Source organism: Chroicocephalus ridibundus, chromosome 2 (genome assembly GCF_963924245.1).
Source record: "Chroicocephalus ridibundus chromosome 2, bChrRid1.1, whole genome shotgun sequence".
Lineage (NCBI taxonomy): Eukaryota > Metazoa > Chordata > Aves > Charadriiformes > Laridae > Chroicocephalus > Chroicocephalus ridibundus.
In genome coordinates this window covers 50,159,691-50,182,426 of record NC_086285.1, presented here as the reverse complement: position 1 = coordinate 50,182,426, position 22,736 = coordinate 50,159,691, and the positions used below count along the sequence as shown (strand labels likewise).

General features: G+C 41.9%; 1 protein-coding gene across 2 annotated transcripts in view; it reads left to right on the top strand.

The window, feature by feature from the left end:
- The first annotated feature begins 635 nt into the window (after nt 1–635).
- The window catches only part of MYRIP (myosin VIIA and Rab interacting protein), a 234,007-nt gene continuing 211,906 nt past the window's right edge, over nt 636–22,736 (top strand). For both annotated transcript variants that reach the window (XM_063325386.1, XM_063325385.1), the window contains exons 1-2: nt 636–945; nt 15,469–15,618. In XM_063325386.1, the coding sequence (XP_063181456.1) occupies nt 15,509–15,618 (110 nt within the window). In that variant the 5' untranslated portion in view covers nt 636–945; nt 15,469–15,508. The remainder of the gene's footprint in view (nt 946–15,468; nt 15,619–22,736) is intronic.

The window sequence follows — 22,736 nt, the reverse complement described above, 5'->3', positions numbered from 1 at the left end:
AACTGAGATCAAATAAAGCCCTACCTTGCAGGGAGCAGCTGCAGCTATTTTAAAATGAAGTTAAACAAGCATGAAAAAGAAAAAACACAAACGGGGAATGAAAAATAACACCACGGGAAAAGTAATTAGCCTGATCCAGTGCAATCTGCAGTGACACAGGACATAAAAAAGCACGGTCAAATCACAGCGGTGACTCACTGATGATCTGAACGACTGACCAGGCCGCACTTTCCTCACGATTCCCCGGTGTGCTGCATCCATAGGGATGCAATTCCTGTCCCTTTGCGCCAACCGGACTCTTTTTTTCCCCTTCGGAGGACCCCCCCCCACACACACCCATCCCCGGCCTGCACCCACAGCCAGGTGCGGACCAGCATCACTCGGCCGCCACCTCCCTCCATGGAGGCCCAGAGGCTCCCCTTGTTGTCCCCTGCCAGTGGGGAGAGAGCACAGCCCCGGCACCTCGCACCCCCCGTTTTAGAGACACGCATCCATGGGCGGGTGCGGGAGCGCGCTCCCCCCCCACCCCAAGGCGCGCCCCCGCCTCCTTCCCCGCGCCCCGCCCCGCCCCTCGCCCCGCCCCCAACCCCGCCGATTGGCCGGCGGCGCCCGGGCAGGTGCCGGTGCGTGGCGGGGGCGCGGTGGCAGCGGTCGCCGCCGGCACCGCAGCGGTAGCAGCACCCGGTGGCGCGTCCGGCGGGGAGGCGGCGGCGGCGCTGGTGGTGACTGCGGGCTCTCGCCTTGCGCCGGCCGGTGCGGAGCGGGAGGACACCTGTGCCCGGCGGTTCCGCGCAGGTGGCCGGCGGGGAGCCGGCGCGGGGAGCGGGGGGTGGGCTCCCTGAATGAGCGACGGGGCGCAGCCGCCTCCGCCGGTGGCTCTGCCCGTACCCCCAGCGCGGGGAAGTTACTGCCCGCCTGCCATTTTGGTGCAGCCTTCGGCCGAGGGTGAGTACGGGCTGGGGCGGGGGGCTGGGGTCACCCGCGGGGCCGGCTCCGTAAGGTGGGGGGTGGGGGACGGCCTGCGGCAGGGCCGCGGCTGCGGGGCCGCCCGCCGCAGCGCCCCGTCGGGGGGCGGTAGGTCCTCGGCCCGCGGCGAGTCCCCCCTCCTCCAGCCCTGCTTGTGAGCACCCACCCCGCCGTCGTGGGGGGCTGAGGGGCCGCTGCCCACCCCCACCCCCTCCCTTCCCACGGCGTTCCGGGGCCGCTCTTCCACGGACACTCCCTGTGCTGGGAGGGGGGGGACGGGACACGACGGGGCGGGGGGGACACACGGCACGGGGGGTGACGACGAGGCGATATTGAGCTTCCCTTAATTACCGGCCAGATGTCTGAGTAGCTTCGTAGCGTTCTGCTGACAACGTGGTTATTCGAGCACTGTCACTGCGGTGCATTATTATTATTATTATTATTATTATTATTATTATTATTATTATTATTATTAATTATTATTATAGTGTTTTGATCAACTTCCCTGCCAGCACAGGGAGGGTTTCGACGTGGCGCTGCCTCTGCCCCCTTTCCTCGGGAGCATCCCGCCGCTCGGCGCGTGTAATTTATGCTCCCGACAGGAGCAGCGTGCGTTTTCCTCCTATCAAGGTCAGTTTATCGTAACTGCCGAGGAAAATACCATATGGCTCGGGCTGACTTTTTCTTAGGGAGCCTAATTAAGGAGGAGCGTGCGTGGCGCTGGGGTTTGTGTTGTGTTTTAGGCGGGCGTAACCAAATCAGATCACAAAAAGATGCCTTAGAGCGCGTGTGCCTCCCTCCTCGAGCGTGTTTGCAGCGATGTTATCTGGCAGTCTATTTTGACAAATGGTAGGGTTTTTTTTGCCTCATACCTACCGTTTTACTATTTCCTGTGTGCCTGAAAATGTGGGTAGCTGTCTTGCCGTGGAGCCTGGAGTTTGTTAGAATTGGCACAGCAAGGATTTTGGCAATAAAGGCGTTTACTCATTCCTCTGATAACCCTTTTCTGTAAGGCAGGGGAGAGGAAGGAAGGAAAGATAGTTTGGTTCTCATATTACCAGACATTTTTCTGACTTTGAGGGAGCTATCATCAAGCTGGACAGGTTTTTATAGTCACTTATTAATGGTGTTAGCGGTTCCCTGTGAACTGCATTGAGACTGCTGACTCTGTCCCTGCAGTTAAGTGGCAAGCAGTAATGCTTGCTGCTCATTTCTAGCTTGAGAAAGTGTAGAACAGAGCTGTGTATTAAAAAAAAGAAGAAAAAAAAGAAAAAAAAAAAGGTAGAAGATGCTGTATCTTCTACATAATCCTTTACAATCCCGTACCTGAGTAACGATGGGTGTCGGAGCATGTTTACTGATGCCTTCTGCCCAAGCCTCCAAAAACGTACTCAGGGATTCATAGCCTTCCTATGGAATTTGTCAGATAACTTAGTACAATGCGTATAGCGATTGCAAACAGGAGAGTGTCATTTTCAACAGCTGTGACACGTTAATTGCCAGTGAGAGCTCCTAGAAGTCAGTTCCCCCGCCCCTAGTAGCCCCCGCTGGGATGAGAGAAACTTAAAGAGCAGCAGTGCTCCCTGTGACAGGACTTGCATCTTGAACCTGCTGCCGATTAAAGTAACACGATATTGTCCTTTCAGCCAGGTTAATGCTTTTTAACAGGCTGTCTTCATCTGAACCAGTGCTGTCTAGGAGTGATACAAGATCATGAAAGCGAAGCTAAAACTTTTGTTTATTTTCCTGAGTTGTTTTCCTGCTTCCACCCTAACCTGATGAATACATCTAAACGCGCTGACAATTGATTGCTAAACCAGGCTTTGGGATTATATAGGGTGTACCCGCGTGTATGAACGCGGTAGGAATTCACCTTTCTTGTTTAATAGTTACAGTAAACAGAACACCTGAAGAACTTGTACTTAAACAAAGGGGGGGAAAAAAAAATCCCTAAACTACACATGGGTGATGCTGAAGAAAAGCTGTATATACCAAATGCACTATTGTTCATAAACAGTACATCTGTATGAAAATGTGACGCCTTTGCAATGGTGCCAATGTTAATATGCCCTATTGTTATCAGACTGGAAACTGCTGTTCGTCAGTGTAAACCACCTTTAATTGCCCTTGAAAAGTTGGAAAAATTGAAAGAAACTAGTCAAATACAGTTCCATGAAAACCACAAGGGAATTTTTTTCCTCTTTGAGAAAAGCCATTCATTTGTTTGAGCAGACTTACCCAGCGTTCCCATGGAGCGCTTTATTTGCCTTCCTTTTGGGTCCAGGTAGGTTATTTACTGGATAGTTTCTTAGAGATAATAAAGGCTTCTGGTTTACTTGCGGACCACTGACAGCCAGAAAAAAAAGCAGCCCAAAGTTTCTTATATTCAGAGATTTATAGCAGGTTACTTCCAAAAGAACCTTATTGGACTGAAGGGAAGAGGAAGATAGCTGCTATATTTCAGTGTGGCGCGAAGCACACTGTGCTGTTACTCAGACTGCCAAAGAAACTTGGCCTTTATCTATGGCATAAACAGGGATTTTTGTAGAAAGGCTAAATAAGGTGTAATTTGGTAAGATTTCAAGCCATGGTCTATTTTTGTGTACGCCTTTGAGAGATTGGGTAAAGATGCCTATCTCCAAATTTCAAGTGAATTTACACAGAGCCAATAGGAAGACCCGTTATATGTGGCTTCCTTCCAAGTAACGCTAGTAAGATCTGTCATTTGTATGGTAAAGACTAGTGATTAATGACCTGCTTGCTATTTGCCTTTCAGTTGAAATGTCTTACCCTCTATTATTTTTTTTTTTTTAAGCAATGCTTATAGAAAAATGCCACGCTGCATTTTTTAAAACTGCCTTTTCAAAAAATAAGCATCATGTTAGATATTCTATGTCCTGAAAATAAGTAAGTAAATAAATAAAGCACGCTATAGTGGAAAGCAGTTTAATGAATCGCCTAGCAGCTTTAGCGTAGATGAACAGAGTATAAGGACAGCAGTGGCTTGACTGGTCAAAAGCTAATATCAGCATTATTGCAATAATAACAAATTTTTAGATCTTATGGATACTATTCTGGGAATTGGAACACTTTAAATTTTCAGTCCAGTATACATTAAATTTTTAACAGCAGAGTAATTATTTTCTTTTTTTTTTTTAAGAATGTTATACTGACAAAAACCTTTATCTTGCAAATTTTCACTGACCTGTTAGTCCAATAGCTAGGTAAAGGAAACAAGACCTCTTGTAACTTCCTATTACCTATCTGCTTTATTTACCTTTTGATCAATTGATGATCACAAAAGAAATACTAATATTGGTGTCTGGTATTCAGATTATGGCAGTTATTACTATTTACTGGTTGTTTTAAGATAGAAAGCATTGCCATAGGAAATTAATTTTGCGTTCTTCATGGCTAAGTACACTTCCAAGTAAAACACCAGCTATTGAAGTGGAGGAGCTAATCGCTGTGGAGATTAATCCTGCAGATGAGACACTTCTGATGGCATTGTCTCAAGTTGACTCATGGTAATCAATTAAGTAGTTCTCCTGAGTTTTGCTGGCGCTGGCAGGCGGGAAGGGAACTCTAGGCTGTCCTACTGCTGAAGACCCGAGCTCAAGTTCTGCTGTGCGGCAGTTCCAAAAATCTTTTCTTTCTGGACTCTTCCTCGCAACATACGTTACTTATTGATGGATAAGAATAAACGTGACAATGCAGCCATAGTTTCTGGATCAAGTCTCTTTAAAGGGTGCTGAGGCAATCTACTGTAGAAAATCAAATGTAGTTTCTTCTTGTGATAGCAATCTGAAGCGCAGACCCGCACTCAAAGGCTATTAAAGTCCATGACATTCCCACTGGTTTTAGTGAGTCTTGAAGCCAGGCAACAGCGTGAAATCTTTGGGATTTTTTTAATAACAAAACAATTCCTTCTTCCAACACCCTCCTCCCACCTCCATCCAGAATAATGTTGGCTCTGCTGTTGTAAACCAACTTGCTGTTCTTGGAAGAAGACAGTACGTATCTGTTGTTTTCTTTCTGGAAAGGAAAGAAAGCAAAACATGTTTACAACTTGAGGTGTAAATTTTCTGTTCTGCTTTTGTGATGAGGAGTTTTATCTCTTCTGAAACTAACACGACAAGAGCTGCTTTGCTTATTAGGCATTACTTCTGATACAGAAGGTCATTTTAATGTGGTTTTCTTCTGTCCCTTTTGGACTGTATGAACAGGATGTTGGGTCACAATCCAAATAGAAGAGTGCTAGTTTGTGCCATTATCGTTAATTGCTGTGGCATGGATGTTCAGCAGATGATTTAAGTGCTGTTGACAGAGATGCAGCTAACGCTGTCCTGAAATATGTCAAGTTGTAGAATGTACCTATTTTTCTAATCACTGTTAATCTTGCGAGAGGTCGATTCCTTTTTTCCCCTTAAGAGAGCTGGTGCCTCTGCCCCTCAGTGGTCACTCCTGGGAGTGCTTTGTGTACCTTGCTGGAAGTTATCTCAACTCTTGCATCTAGCTGTCATAAGTGCTTTGACATTTGTTTGATGTGCCATGAGTTGGATTTAAGTTAAACCATAGTGCGCAAACTGGAGCAACACCAGCTTTTAAAAACAGTTGAAAGAGCTTTGGGGAGGATTCTAAAAGGTATAATCTGGTGATGTTGGTTTTTAGAGTCTCAGTTGGGCTTCATCTGAAAGGCACCTCTAGATGAAGACCAGCCTGATTATTATCCTCCCCGCCCCTTCCTTCTCGTCTAATGTTTAATGACTCCGCTTCAGATTCCTGCTCCAAGGTAGTATCACAGGGAAAAAAAAGAGGGGAATTGATGGATAAAATACTGTGGACTCAGATTCCACACGTGATTAAGTGAACTGCACCTCCTCCATGGAAATATATCGTCTGTGTAGTTGTGGTAGGTGAAGAATACCTAAGATTGTGCTTTCATTTGTGGGGGAAGCTGGTGTCAATGTTGTATCGAGGTACAGAAGGCCTATTGTGATGGATACTGGAAGTCTAAAAACTGGGAGAAGCTAATGTAGAGGTCTAGAAACAGGAATTTTCTTGGTAAAGCTGGTGTTCTTCATGTAGTAGGCTTCTCAAAGGAGCATGCTGTTTCAGTGCAGTGGTGATGCTACTTCGGTCTTCAGGAGTGGGCCCTGATAAAGGGAACATCTTTAAAATAAAAGTTAACAATGTACAAAGGAGTCCTAGCTAGTTCCTAAAGATGGTGGCTTAACTTGATTAAGTTGATCGAACAATAGTTAATGTGGGACTCAAAAGCGTGTCTGTGCTGGCTGGCTGATTCTCTAAATCTGCAGAAGTTTAGAGAATCAACTGCTTTGGTTCCCTAGTTTAAGCTGAAGGAGCCATGAGGCTGCTGCAGCCAAATATAAGTGAACCATCAGTCAAAATCTGACAGTGCAGTTGGCCTTTGCACTCCAGAAAGTGCCCGACCGTGTCTGGTGCTTGAATATAAAAGGTTCCTTGTTTGTATAAACTTGGGATCAAGAACTTCATGAACTTCACGTTTGTGTTTGTTGGCCAGGGCTCAGATCCTCTCCATGTTGTGCAGCGTCAATATAAGAAAAAAGAAGCCAAGCTCAGGTCCAAAGCAGAGCCTCTTCTAAGCACAGTGTAGAGTAGGTCCCAGTGTCAACAAACAAACCCATTAACTCCACACCTGACAGATTAACCCAGCTCCTAGTTTGGTTTTCAGAGGCTTTCTACAGCTTGGGCTTGATTTCTGCAGCTCTGGCTGTATTTTATTCTTATTTTATGTCACTTAACAATTGTTTATCTAAACAATTCAAAGACAACCTGCTTCTGAAACCCTTTTTTTCATGCATGGGGCATAAGTTGTGTGTCAACCACCTACAGCTCATCACTAAGTCTCGGTGGAATGGGACATGTGGCTTTACAGATGTCACTCTCTTCTGTTGTCTCTCATGATTCTTGCTTGTTCTAGCGTAAATCAGGGTTAGAAGCACTTTGCAGGTGTCAGAGTGAATGTGGAAGGCACAGTCTAATGGCATTATTTTTGTTTTCTATTTTGTTCATTTACTTGCTAATCTGTAAAATTCAGTAATTTGCAGTGGGGTTTCCTGTCAGTGGTTTGAATTAGCAGTGATTTACTGTATTAAATTTGTTTTCACATCTGGCAGCACTAGAGAATACTGCCTCATTGTGGCAACTGCTCTTGGAAGCATTTTTTTACCTCTAAAAATAGAATTTCTGTCTCTGTCCTAGTCCTGCAGAAAGATTCTCTCAGTCAAAGGTTAGTTCTTGGATCAAACTGAAGGATACGCTGATGAGTGATATTTAGTAAGAGGGATGCAGGATATCAATTAGTGCAACATATGTTGTGGGGGAAAAAATCCATTTTATTGTGTAGGATATTTTAAGTATGCCTGTGGTGTGTTTGCATATTGGTTGGATTTTATATTATGGATGTTTTGATAGCAGTCAAGCAATCCACTTAACTGTTTACTTTTGGAGTTTGCATGGGTTGATCACGGTATGGCTTTCCAAGTTATGATGAGATTCTTAATTTGCCATGGCTCTTTTGCCTATATTATTAAAATGCAAAATTAAGTTTATACGTGGATGTAAAATGTATAGTGCTTCCAGAGCTGTTTGAGGTTTTACAAAAGCTTCACCTTTTCTCTCAGTGTTTTTTTCCCCAGATTAAAGGTATGAATAACTCGGATGAGAAGCCTTACCACCACTTTACGCAGCAGTGATGCTTTGGCATCTTGAACTTGTGAGAATTATCTTGGTGGACCGATGCTTTCTTGGTTAGTTTGTTGAATTTTATCTGTAAGATGCTCCTCTATAGTTGTTCTTGCAAATAGTGACTGCTTTGGTACTGGGGAAAGCATTTCACTTTAAAACATGTGCTGCTTCACAGCTCATGGCAGTGGACCTTCTGTGTCATCCAGTTTCTTCAGGCCATATAGAAAATGGGATGTTGGCATCTGAAATAGGGATCTTCACAGGAATATCCTGAGTTGTGTTCTCTTATATACTCTTCCACAAGGAGGGAGTTAAATATTTGAGCCTTCCCAGGCTTAACATGACGTTGAACCTGCTGAGCCTTTTTCTGGGTGCATGTATTAGAGTTACACAGATAAAGTGGATGCTCCCTTCTCTGTCTGCTGCTTAAAATGAGATGGAAACTGCCATTGATTCTTTGAAGGAACAGGGAAGGATTTGCTGTTTCTTTCATCTCCCTTCAATCTGTGTAGCTCATTTCAGGGCCATTGATTGTGAAATGCCGAGACTGACAGGTGTCTCGGAGGAAGAATGTGGCATGTGTAGAGCAACACAGGTGGGTGAATGTCTTTTTGCGCTCCTTGCTCCCGAGCTAATGCTGAGAAGAGAGGTAGGAATACAAGTGAGCTTTTTGTTGAGTGTTTTGTTCACGCTGGCTCAAGCTTAGGAAGTACTGTGTGAAGACTGATTTGCCAGGTGTGTTCTGGTTTGGGTTTTGATGGGAAGGTGGAAGAAGGGACACATCGGTGTTCAGCGGCTGCTGTTCTCTCTGTATCTTAGATTTTCTGATTGCGTTGGGCTCTTCGGGATCAGTTGTGTGCCCTAAGAGCACGTGCTGGCTTTCTCCCTGACCTGTAATGACTTGCCCTGGGGTTGTTGACAGTCCATTCCAGTAATGAGCTGCCTCTCATGCTTTAGATTGAAGGCAGGTGGAAAAGAGGCCACTCATCCAAGACACAATTGCGTGTCAGCTCGTTACCGCTCCAATTTTGTCTTTCTCTCCAAGCAGGCTTCCTCATTTCGGGAAGAGTAACAGCCAGTCTCACACAGTCAGAATGCTGTCAGACCCATCATCTCAACTACGCATTCTTCCATGAGACAGTTGCTACTAAACAGAGAAAATAGAGCTCAACATGATTTGCCTAAATTCAACATAAACAATGGAAGATGAGACTGAAGTGAAATAAGAGGATACCGTAACTAGAAAGCCAGTGGCAGTGAAATAGGCGCTAACAGTATATGCTGGTTGACCTATGATCTTTAGCAGCTGCGGGGCCAAATTCTGGATAAGCCTTTCCTCTAGGAGTTCACTGTTACCAGTGAGAAGATTATTCTGCTCAATGAATTTGGCTTTTATATCATATTTTGAATTCCTGCTGGGATTTATGCTTGTTTATCAGTTGCAGGCCTGATACGTAGGTATAAAATGGTCATGATTTATTATTAAGATTCTCTTTTTAATATGACTTTTTTTAAGTCTGTCAAAGGTAGATGATAAAAATTAAGTCCTCCAGTGTAATCTTTAGTCTTTTCTGTAAAAATAACTTCTTTTTTTTTTTGCTATTTAAATAAACTAGCTTCTGTTTTTTAGAAATAGTTCAGTCTGTTGTGTTTGGCCTCTGGAAGAGTGCCATTCTTCTTTAAAACATGACTTTACTGGAGCTTTTCTACTTCAGCTATTTCATATTCAGTACTTAAAATAATGTAAGATGTAGAAGCAGGAAGAATGTGAAACTCCTATTTATTTCCTAAATAGATTAAAATTTAAAACCACACAGTACTAACCTTTGACCTTTAAGATTTACAGTTTCCCTGGTTGTAGTATGTCCTGGTGCTCTTCTAGACAAGAAGTACACAGAGTTATGGTAACAACTTGCATTAATAAGGAACATTTCTCCCAGGAGGAACCAAATTAATGTCATGGTTCTTTTAAAAACCTGCTGCTTCGCCCCCTACATCCCTCAGTGAAATAAACCTAACTTTGCCCAGGAACTTCCAAGCTGTTTGGTTTGCCAAACAAATCTCACATAAAATTGGTACGAGGCTGAAAGGAAGATAATTTTCTGCTTTGGTTATAGCCCGGGAAATACATGCAGTAAATCTCGGTTAAAATTGGTGTCGGTACAAAGAATAGCATAGTCTTTGAGATCTTTGTCTTGCATCTCATTTAAAATGTGGCACACCAGTTACAAGCCCTCATGCTGAAGTTAGCTGGGATGTGCTTAATTTTTCATCTGAAGAGGTGCCTTTGTATGTCCGATGAGTATATTTTCCCTCTTGTTATTTTGGGATGTTAGTTTATTTCCAGTGAAAAGGGAAGAATACCCATGGTGTCATTTATTGCAGCTTCTAGACTTCCTAGGAGTTTAAAAAAATGTTTGTGACCAATGTTAATTGCGCCTCATTTTGGACTTAATGATGTGCTGGCTGTAGTAGAAATGACTTTAGATAGTAATGTTCTTTAAATGTTTTCTTTTGGCTAAAGTCTGTTTTGCTCAAGTGTGTTGACATAATTCAAAATTCAGGAATCCCCTTTACACTTTCAACACTCAGACCTTATTTTTGTCACCAAATAAAGTGTGTGACATTTGTATAACTTATATATGACCTATATTGTGACATTTATATTAAAAAATGTAGCGTAATGACCTTGTGTTGGCAATGTGATCGCTTCTTTCGGATGTTCATTAAACAAAACTTTTTTTAAAAATATGAATTGTGGTGAAGGAGCTCTGCTGTGGACAAAGCATTTGTCTTCCTTTTTGGCATAGAAAGATGTCTGTCGTGTTGTGCGATTTAAAAGGGCAAAATGTTCACCATCCAGAGTATACAAAGAATTTCTTAAGATACTAAAAGACTGCTGCAGAAGTTGGTCAAATGCCAAACTATAATGACAAGACAGATCGAGCAGGATTATTTAGGTCCTGACAGACTGCTGAAGTAAGTGAAGACGAGTTGGTTGGCAACGGAATCAAAGATATAATTACTAGAAGGTTTTTCTTCTTGATTTTTCTACCTGGAAAATGCTAGAAGTGGTAGAGTAGCAGAACAGAGTAGGAAAGCTCTGGTGTTTAGTTTGGGGACTCTAAAGCTGAGGGTGCGTAAGGGAAAGGTATTCTGTATGAAACACTTCAATTGTAAACAGCTGGGTCGAAGGAGTTTGTGATATTGGCTCCGCAAGTATCACATTTCATTAGTGCACAGGAGCAGCTTTTTAAAGCAAAAAATGATACTGCGTTGTGGAAACAGGTGAAATCTTGAATAAAATTTTGCTCAGAAGTTGAAAGAATTGTTTGCAGTGCCAGGATACTGGGGGATCTCTTCCAGACACACACTGTATAGTCCCCCCCACAAAGCCTTCTCTTCTCCAGGCTGAGCAGTCCTAGCGCTCCCAGCATCTCCCCTTGTGAAAGATGCTCCAGTCCCTTAATCGTTTTCGTGGCCTTGAGCTGGACTTGCCCCAGTTAAGTCCATATCTTTCTTGTACTGGGGAGCCCAAACTGGGCGCAGCACCCCAGTTGCAGCCTCACCGGTGCTTTCTTTGCTACAGGGTAAAACTCAGATGTCTGTGTTGTACAATACTCAGTGTGACCACTTGCATAATTAACTTAACATTATGTCTCTTTGTCAAGTAGACAATCTGTTTTAAATGTTAGTTGGTACTTTAAAAAAAAAAAAAAAAGTTTGTGGGCTTTCTCCCCACCCTCCTGTAATGCTAATCTTCTGCTGAGACTGCAAGTCCAAACGGCTTAGCTATCATATGAGTGACTGGGAAATAAACTGCTTGCCCTCATTTTTTGTGTTGATGCTTTTGTCCATTTTAAAATTCAGAAGCAATGCTTGCAGTTCTTGAAAAACATTTAATTTCATCGTTGTTCTGTGGGGGTTTTGTGGTTGTTTTGGTGGCTTGTTGGGTTTTTTGCTTGTTTGTTTTAAAGGTTAAATTCAAGAAACGTTTTTGATGCAAGTTTTAATTATATTTTAAAACAGACTGTAAGAAGTATTAAGATTAGAGTATTACTCAAACAGTACCCGATCGTTTAACATAAGCCTAGGCTTTCCTGTTACAATGTGTTAATTTGTTGAGCAAAAGTTTTCTAGGGAAGGGTATTATTCCTTGTAATGTCTCTGAAAGCTTAAATTTTGCATTCAGTTTGAGATTTGGCGAAGAAGTATTACTCATGCAAGTAAACATCTGAACAGCCTCGTGCAAGTTAGGTGAGGGCAGAAGTTATTTTAGGCTGAGAAACTATTCTGTTTTTTAAAAAAATGTAGCTTGTTACACTTCCTCTAGAGGATTTGCCATTGTGTATTTGCAAAATGCATAATCCGGATCTACTGAAAAAAAAGACATTTAAGCATTGTTTATAAATGTTTATAAACTGCTGTGATACTCCCAGATCAGAGGTGATCTAGTAATGTGATAAAAAATTATTTCCTGGGAAAAACCACACGAGTTCCCTAAAGTTTAATGGAATATGGGAATGCAGACTGAGAGTCTTATAGGTAAATAAACCACATGAAAATCAGACATTAAAGTCGCTCGTGATTCTAAAGTATAGGTATACTTGAAATTAAGTCTTTGCAGACCCCAAAAAATCAGAGGTAGAGGGCTGTCCACTTACCCTAGATTTAGAGGTAAATTTCCCCCCTCTAATATATGCTCACAATTGGCAGTGGCAGCTGAATCAAAGGGGTCATTTTCTTTACCGATGGACAACAGTTTGTGTATTTGAAAAAACAGTATTAATTTTGACAAATTTTCCAAAAACGTTTTGATGAAGACCTGAAGGGAGAAGTCATTTTGACAGTATTAATTACAGTTGTTAACTTGATATTCAAGAAGAACTGGAATGACATCTTTGATCTCCTACTGTCTTCATCATCTTGTGTGTCAGACAGCTGTAGGCCTACCACGGAGGTGTCTCTACTGGCTCCAGCAATTGCTTAAAATAGTTTTATTTCCTTTTAGTTTATATCCTGTGTTTCTCTCACAAAGTGTACGGGTGTGAAAAAAGTTAGCTGGAAAAGTTCTGCTTGCTTCCCTGCAGACGTGGCTTTCCTGTAGTGAAGCCCTTCCACGCTTTTAGAACGTCAGAGAGGTCTTTGCACTGAAGTGCTTTGCATGGGAAGAGCTGAACAGGTATCCCAGAGCCTAAAGGGAAGAACGTGTCTCAGGGCACTACTTCTGTCTTTGAGCAGCAGTGTGTAAGCGTCACCTCAGTAAGCCCTACCTCACTATTTGAGAGCAGCCCTGCCGAGAAGGAGACTTGGAGATACTGGTGGATGAAAAGCTGGACATGAGCTGCCAACCATATCCTGGGCTGCACCAAAAGCAGCGTGGCCAGCAGGTCAAGGGGTGTGATTGTGCCCGTCTACTCCGCTCTGGTGAGACCCCACCTGGAGTACTGCATCCAGCTCTGGGGTCATCAGCACAGGAAAGACACGGACCTGTTGGAGCGGGTCCAGAGGAGGGCCACAAAAATGGTCAGAGGGCTGGAGCACCTCTGCCATGACAACAGGCTGAGAGAGCTGGGGCTGTTCAGCCTGGAGAAGAGAAGGCTCTGGGGAGACCTTACTGCGACCTTTCAGTATTTAAAGGGGGCCTACAGGAAAGATGGGGACAAACTTTTTAGCAGGGCCTGCTGCAATAGGATGAGGGGTAATGGTTTTAAACTAAAAGAGGGAAGATTTAGAGTAGGTATAAGGAAGACATTTTTTACAGTGAAGGTGGTGAAACACTGGAACAGGTTGCCCAGAGAGGTGGTAGATGCGCCATCCCTGGAAACATTCAAGGTCAGGTTGGACAGGGTTCTGAACAACCTGATCTAGTGGGAGATGTCCCTCCTTATTGCAGGGGTGTTGGACTAGATGACCTTGAAAGGTACCTTCCAACCTGAACTATTCTATGATTTCTTATGCTTGCCAGTGCCCAGTGAAGCTTTGGTACAAGGATTGCAGATGAAGGGACAGGGGAAAATCTTAACATTCTGGTGAAAATTTTGGGAAGACTTATGCGTGCGTGTGGGATGGAAAAAGAAATCTTGCCAGTTGTTCCTCACTGTATTGTAGCCAACCTTTAATTTTAACATACATTCTTGGCCTTGCCAGTGGGACTAGTGAAGGCTACATACAGCCTGTGCCTGTGGCACTTTTTTTTTTTCCCTACAAAAATTGGTAATATTATTTAGAAGTACATCTTTATAGCCTTTATTAAATTATTGTTGGTGTTCCTGTTCAGCTTCCTTAGTAGATCCAAAGAGTCAAGCCAGAACATGCTGTTCCTTTGCAACCTTTGTTAACTGTATGGTGAGCATGTGTCTCACTGGAGGGATCTTGTCATCTTGATTTCACCTAAGCTTCTGTCCCATCTGCTTCGTTTTGTTGAAGTGATTTTTTCCTTGAATGAAGAGTGCATTCTAAACTTCATTGATAGCCTAACCAAAATAGAAAAAATAAGCAATACCCTCCTTCCGTGTGGTGTTTGTTTTTTGGGGTTTTTTTTGTTTGTTTGTTTTTTCCTGTTGGAAGAACTGTAACCAGATGATTGGAGGAAGGTAAATATTGCATTAAAAAAAACAAAACAAACCCAACCAACCATATCCTCTATCATCATCTAAGTAACAAATCAATTGTTATATTTAGAAAATTCCCCCACCCCCCCCAGCCCCATGCATCTACTTCCTATAGTGTTTGGAGCACTTAATTGTATGCCACGGCAGTGTTGCATAGAGATGTTTTTTTGAGACACGACCAGCTTACGTGTTTTACATAGCCTCATTCACTTGACACTTATCATGGATAAAGAGGCAGTAATAGTTACCTCTTCAGTATGATGTAAGAACTTTTGTGTGTTCGTAATTATTATATACCTTGCTAGGAGCTCATAACAGAGCTGCAAAACCTATGTGATATTTCTGAAACCATAACTTAATGTGGAGATGGACACCTTTATGACTGCTCAAATAATCACATAAATCAAATTACAGAAATTAATACTGACAGCTCAACATACTAGAATTCAACAAAATTAACAAAAAAATACATTAGAACAAATTGATGATCATTCATTAATGAAATAAATGGACCAAGCTGTAATTCAAACTTTTCAGTACCTTCAGTTCACGTATAACATCGACTACTACTTCTTCTCCTCCATTTTCATTCACAGAAAGGGGAAATAATGATGTTCTGGTGGTAGTGATGTTTAAATCTTTCCAGTCACTCTGGGAAATGCATTTGAAATGTATATGCTTACTTTTTTTTATGTGTTTTTTTTTTTTTTAAATAATTCCTGTTTTCTTAGTTGGTAGTACAAAATATTTTTGAGTGTTACAGGAGGGTATGTTCTTGGTTCATACGCAGTCTCAGAGATTGCATTTTGCAAACAGTTTTGCAAACTCATAGCATAAAATCTTAACAAATGTCTAAACCTGATCTCACCTTAGTGTAACGTGCTTCTTGTTGAAGGCAACACTCGGGTCTTCCCTCAATGTTACTTAATATCCCAAATGATTTATCTTTTGCGTTTCTCTTTAAATTGGGGGTGATTGTTTTTAGCGCATGGAACTTGAAAAATAATTCTGAAATGAATAATTTTCTTCTCTGATGCTTATAGCAGCCACTCTCTTTTTGTTGGGCAGATGCGCATGTGATTTCAACACACTTGGGAAAAATACTGGTGCTTTCAATTTATTTTGCCTTTTTTTTTTTTTCTGTTTCTGATTTCAGATATTCCTCATAGTTACTCATATCCAGGACAGAGCATATAATGGGGAGAAAACTGGATCTTTCGGGCTTGACTGATGAGGAAGCAGAGCATGTGCTCCAGGTGGTTCAGCGAGACTTCAGCCTTCGTAAGAAAGAAGAAGAAAGGCTGAGGTAAGAATAAAAACATGATTCTGGTCTCTTTTGATTATTACAGATTGATTTGGGGGGGAATGGGTGAACACAGCTCTTTTGTGTTTTTCTGTGCATTAATAATAATTCCTCTCACAGTGGTAATAAACATCCAAACATGTGAATTCAGTTATTGAGTAGTAATTCATTTTTGTGTTTAGTCTACCTTGGCCTAAACCACAACTGTGGTCTCTAAATCATCTGTGTACGTCACCTGGGTAGAGGCGAGGTAGTGGCTGACTTTGATACAGACTGAAGTTTACGTTAAGAGAACTTTTTGCTTGCTGTAGTCAGTTCCTTTTATTCAGAAACTTTCTCTACGTGCAAACATCTGAAGGTGACAAAGTTCAACCCATCTCTTTCTCCCACAATAATCAATGGGAGATTTTATCCGTTGTCTTGAGAAGTTAACTTTGCTTTCCGTAATCCATGTACAAAATGATGGCAAGCAGAAATAACACAGAAGAAAACAAACGGAATTTGTTGCAAGGTAATTTCTCAGCCCAGGAACTTCTGCGTTTGACAGCGAGGCTACTGAGAGACCTGAATTGCAGTATTTTTCTCGAAGTTTCAACAATATTTCCTTGAATTATTATGTCTGACTTTATTACCTTCTCTGCACACATCATTATTTATTCTCTCGAGTAGTCTGAAGTCTCTATCTATAGTTGGCAAAAGCGCATTCTCTTGCCGCACTCCTAGTATCACAGATACGATCTGTTTCTTTATCATTTAGCACGAAGTTGAAGTTAGCAGAGCAGTAAGATGACTGAAATAAACACAAAACTAGGAATATCCGTATTATGTGCAATTGGAACTGAGAGGAGTCCCGTCTCCATTGGTTTTCTGTTACTATTTTCTGGAACTACTTGGAATATTAGGAATGAGAAAGAAGGCTTGTGGCATAGGCCTACTTGAGTTTTGTCATGCTGTGCAAGTTCTTGCTTGGGTGGGTAGCGCAAGCTTGCCGCAGGGAGGGAAGACTGGATGAGGACGGCACGCGGATTATTTTTGTGCGTCTGTCCGTTTGTTTTGCCACGGGTTGTGCTGATTATTTTTGGCAGTCTTGCACAACAAAGCCAAGAGATTCTAGAAACAGTTTAAGGAGGGTGAGTGTGGGGGCTTTCTCTGGCTTTTTTTATGTGACTGGTTGTACCTTAGCGGAGCAAGCGTACCACAGTTAGCAAACGCTGGGGCATCTTGCCTATTCTGTACCACTAGAACCTATAGCGAGAGAGGAGGAGGAGGGAGGTCATAATGCGTGCCCACAGAAAATTGACTGGAAACCTGGATAGATGAACTTTTTTTGCTGGTGTTTGTTTTTACCATTTTGCTGCTGCGGTGTCCATGGGGCTTGATGATTGAATGATCACAACTAGAAAACTGGTCTGAGAAGGGGTGTAAAACACTAGAAAGGTGGGAGAAACACACGGACTCGACTCAGCTTGCATATAAGTATATACGTTTTTTTTTTTTTCTCTTGAGTGTAGTTCTTGCCTTTTGCAAGTACTAAAGTACGTTAAAGTGCTGCAGGTAATGAGCTGTACTGACAAAGTCAAAGTTCTGAAATATAGGTTGATATTTAAGATATGAATTCAATAACTTTAATGACCTTAAAAATTGCCAGTGAGGTTCAAAGCTTGCTTCTGACTTAAAAGCTATGACTTTTTTTTTTTTTTCATCAGGATAGTCTTTTTTTTTTTTTTTCCTCCCCCTCCCAGAATGCAGAGTTAAACGGAAGACTGTAGCAACACCTTTTTGTCTTACTATGTAATGGAGAATGTAGCCATATAAGAAACTTATACTTTGCTATAAATTACATTTATACATTATTATATAAGAGACAGCAGATTAGTTCTTGTGTCTGCTTCGATGTTCTTGGCACTATTGCATTTGTTTTTAGAAACTTATCAGCTGGCAATCTACAGTATAGTTTCACTTTAGTATTGTCAAAGTTTGTAATCTTTTTTTGAAAGAAAAAACTGGCATATATAGTTTATATATTAGACTGCTGTTGATAAATTCAAAACCAAGTTATATCTGAAGGTAGTTTTTTTTTTTCTTCCTGTAACTTATTACAGACAGCGACATTAGTCTTTGGCTGGAACTGTTGGAAGCTTTTGCATGTGGTACTTAAAATAGTGTTTCTGTATAATTCTCCATACCATAGGTAGTTTTATTTTTGGGGTTTTTTCCCCACAAAGATTTAAGCAGCTGTTTCACAGATGCCTCTCTGGGATTATTCCCATTGGTAGCAATTATTTCTAAAGATCAAGAACTACTTAAAGCAATACATTAGGAGAACAATGATAGCTAAGAAAACTGTATGTGGTCGATGGCTTTAATTTTGCTTTGCTAGCGGAAGCTGAAGAGTTAAGTAAGATACTATGAGAAAGGAAGTTTATCTTCATTCCTCATAAATGTTTTTAAGGGGAGTAAAGTAAGATGGCAACAGTTTTAGAGCTAATATACCAATATCTTTTACAATAGTGCAGTTGTTACATGTTCATTTACTTTTCCATATTCTGTAAACAAAATGACATAATGAATGTGTGGAGAAAAGCCATGTTGATCGTCTGCGTCTTCTGCTGCAAAGCTGTTTTGAATCTCTCTGCAGTGAGGATTTTTAGCAGTGGTTCTCAAACTTAAATCTTCCTCCCAGCTTTATGTTAGTGTTATCAGACAAACTCTTCTTGTACATTTTGTGGGGAAAAAGAAAAAGTTTGCTAAAAATGGTAAGGTAACAATAAGATAGCCATATGTAAATAGTTAGTAATTAGTGTGGTTGATTTATTATGCCTTATTACTTCATACCAGTTCAGTTTCTTTTTTTTTTTTTTTGCTATGGCTCTCAGCCTGATATCAGATTAATAATATTTACTGTTCTTTGTTGCTTGTTCACCCATAATCTTTCTGTTTTGATTACGTGTTGGTTCTGTTCTTTGGCAGTACTGTTAGGTTTTAATTTACTCCAATGTTAGCATAATCATCCAAAGTCATTGAGACTAAAATTACAAAACAAACTTATAAATAGGTGGGCTTGGCTTTCTGTGAATCAGTTGAAGTAGGCAAACCAGGCAGATCTGGCATAATTAGGAAGGTGATGGGTTTGAGTTGCTTGGCACGTGTGCTCAGGACTAGGCTGCAGTAGTGCAGCCTTGTGCATGTCACCTCTGTGGGCTGTCTCTGGGATACTGGGACACTAATAATCATAACTGGCTTTTAGAGCAAGTTGACTGGACACACTAGTGGTTTGTTTTCTTGGGGACAAATTTATTTTCATAATTTCCAATTTCAGACTTCTTGCACCTGCAGAATGTTGGCAATGGGGAAGATTGGACTGTTTTGAGAGTTGAACTTTTTAACTTCTTTGTCACATCTGCAGTTTGTGATTTTTATTTTTTTTGGTTTTTAAATTTTTTTTTTTAACGAAATGGCGGAGGAGAGCTTACACGAGTTTACAAGGCCAAATATGTGTTTGTGAGATAGGCCTCTTTACATAAACAGATGCGTAGAAGAGATCGCTGCCTTTTATTTGTTTCCATTTACTACCTGTGTATTCAATTTTCCAGACTGTCGAAGTATGCCAGTGCTTTCTTGCCTCAGCTGTGGGTAAAATCAATTTCCCCTTTGGTTTTGTTTTTACAGTTACCACTGTATTTATAAATGTGCTTGTCCATTTGTTTCAGGTCAAAAATGCTGAGAAGTCAGAGTGTTTTAAATAATCGAAATTTCCATTTTACAGAAAAATTGATGGATCCTCTTATTGTGGTAGATGTTCCCAACCTGTTATGTTTTAGCCATGTGGACAGGTTAAAAGATGGCCGTTCTGGTACTGAATTTAATGTTCAGAATGACTGCGGAGGGAGAAAAGTTTGAGGGGTGGGAAAGGGGGCAGACATGGAAAGGGCTCAGTGCTGATCAGCTGCCAACAGATGCTTTACCTGCCAGCAGCTACTTTATGTTAGGAAGCCATGGCCTAAGCGACTTAAGCCACCTTCCTGTAACCATTAGCTACCAAAAGTTTCCATCACCATAGTGAATGCTGAATCAGACATTCGTGTGGTGGTATTCTAGTGATAAACCTTAGAAACTTGCAGGGATGAAAAATGTTTCTTTGCAGGGGACATGCTTCTCCCTTGTTTAAACCGCTGCTCTTAATCATCTGGGAAAATGTAAATACAAGGAAAAATTACTGACCTTCTGGTACCACGTGGATCTGTGATCATAATACGTTAATCACGTAATATAGTTATGTGGGGTCACTGGAACAGCACAAGGGAAGTGTTGAGAGTCGACTGTCGCCCACAGGCAGAAACATCACTACATCTTGCCCGATGGTGTGTCTTTTGTAGCTGGGTTGGTGAATATCAGCTTTGCTGTCTTTATGCAGTCGTGTTTTCGGCTGTGGTAAAGACAAACTGCAGTGATTCATGATCAAATCTCCAGCAGTGCTTTATTTGCAGAAAAAATTAGACGTGTGTGCTCACTGAAGGGCCCTCTCTGCTCTGGTTGTTCTCATTTTCTTTTAGTCAAAGAATCGGTAAGGGACTAGAATAGAGCCTTGTGTAGAAGATGATTAAAAGTTTTAAATTAAAAGAATTTTTATCTCATTTCTTCTTTCTGCTCCTTTTGCATCATAGCTCATTGCAGCAGGAGTAGACTCCCGAAGAGGCTTCTTAAGACACAAATTCTCATACCTGACAAAACCCAGACACCAGTTTGATGCTTTTTCTTGTCAGACTACAGTAGGCTTCGGTGTGTTCACAGTATGCGTCATGGGTCTTGTAGTGGATAAAATATTAAACTCCTTCCAACCTTTGTTAATCGAAATACTGTCTGTGTGAGTCATATCAAACTGGCAAAATGCCAAGTCAGACATTTGGGTAGCTATCTGTTGATTCTGCGTATCGGTTCTTGTTCTTCCTTCCTGTATCAAGCTTGTATCAAATACCTTAAAACAAACAAAAACCAACCAGAAGTCCCTGTCTGTCTTCTCTCCTCTGCTTGCCTCCAAAGGAAGCCATTTTAAAGCTGGCTTCCTGGTGAGGAAGGAATGGGAGATTGGTCTCATCATCTCCACAACCTTCAGAGTTCCAGCAGATGAGCTTTTGATCAATACCTTCTTGCTCAAAGTGATTTCATGGGGTCAGCCTGCCTACCCTTCACTCTGATGAACAGTGTGGGGAGAGCACCAGGAGAATTCCTGTCCATTACTCTGATCATTTTTATTTTTATTTTTTTCATAGCAGGTAGGCACCGTTCTGGTTCCTGTGCCTGCTCATTAATGCCTCAAGGGATCCAGAGAAGGCTGTAACATGCTACTTTATGTCTCTGCTTCTGCATATCAGGCTCGAGGGCAAGGCCACACTGCTAAGGAGAATGGCTAGCGCTTCTTTACGGGCTGTCCTGACAGACGCACATGTTATCTCCTTGTGATCATGATGTACCTGTTGGAATGGGTCCAGCGGAGGGCCACGAAGATGATGAGAGCAGCACCTATGCTATGAGGACAGGCTGAGAGAGTTGGGGTTGTTCAGCCTGGAGAAGAGAAGGCTCCGAGGAGACCTTATAGCAGCCTTCTGGTGCCTAAAGGGGGCCTACAGGAAAGATGGGGAGGGACTCTTTATCAGGGAGTGTAGCAATAGAATGAGGTGTAATGGTTTTAAACTAAAAGAGGGGAGATAGAGATTAGATATTTGGAAGAAATTCTTTACTGTGAGGGTGGTGAGGCACTGGAACAGGTTGCCCAGGGAAGCTGTAGATGCCCCATCCCTGGAAGTGTTCAAGGCCAGGCTGGATGGGGCTTTGAGCAGCCTGGTCTAGGGGGAGGTGTCTCTGCCCATGGCAGGGAGGGTGGAACTAGATGACCCTTGTAACCCAAACCATTCTATGACTCTATGATAAAAGGTCTTAGAGTGGTTTACTCCTCCTCTGAGAAGGATGGTCTTTATGATTGCCAAGTTAATGCAGCTGCATGCTTCTCCAGTGCAAGGCTCTGCTGAGCTGCCATAAGTTTAGCACTCATCTGTCTAAACTTATTTTTGTGTGCAATGAATGATTCATCAGAATCGTAGCTGCAACTTAGTATGTTATTTTCCTACTGCTTTGGCTTATAAGACAAGATTAAAACATATCTAGGGCAGTACAGCTGTTTCCTGGAAGTAAGGTTTCATTAGCAAGATTAAGAGCAAGACATCTTTATTTATAGATTATCGCCAGTTTTGTTACATAATGTTCCAAGATGCAAAGAAACCTGTTTCCTAGCTCAAGCAGGCTGTCAGGATTAAGAGTTGCCAGTAACTTCATCCGTGTACTAGATGCTTTACACTGTCCTGTTGAGAGAGGGCTACACAGTAAGTGTTTAATGTTTTAACAGATATCCCTTAGCCATACTTCCAGGTTGGGTTAAGTTGCTTATCAAAAAATAGTTAGTGACCTGGATGAATTCTGCCTAAAAGCCAGCTAGCTAATGGTTGTTTTGGCTGCCGAGTCAGTAAGGATGCACTTTAAAATGCATTTAGAAACGGTTCTTTGTCACTAATTTCAAGAAACATTGATCCAAGTGTGCTGCTTGCTGTCAGATAATCTTGTGTTTGGGACTAGGAAAGGAAGTGGGTATCTCAGCAGTGGTACAACATCTCACTTCACCTGCAGTGCAACAGAGTTTAGTTTAGAGTTTGCACCCCTTCTTTCTTTGATTTGCCCAAAACTCCCTGCTCTAACATCTGATGGTCCTGGTCCACCTATAAGCAGAGAAAGTGACAATTAACAAGAGCACAGGAGCTAGCTTATGCTTTACAAGAGAGAAATCGGGGCACCGGAAAGAGTCTGGCATTAGAAGCAAAGAACTTTCAGCTGTTTCAGTTATAGGTTTGGGTGCAAATTTTTTTTCTGCCTAACTGAGGAAAAAATGCCAGGGTACTTCCAAAGACCAGCTTATGTTTAGATACCTCTAAACCCGGTTCTGTGCATCTTGCTTGTGCATGCTGGTGACTATGATGGGAACCTGCTGTGTCTGTCCTTGTTATTTAAGTGCCATATAGATGCTATAGGGAACACATAGCTGGAACTTCTCAACAAGTTATTTGGCAAATGCA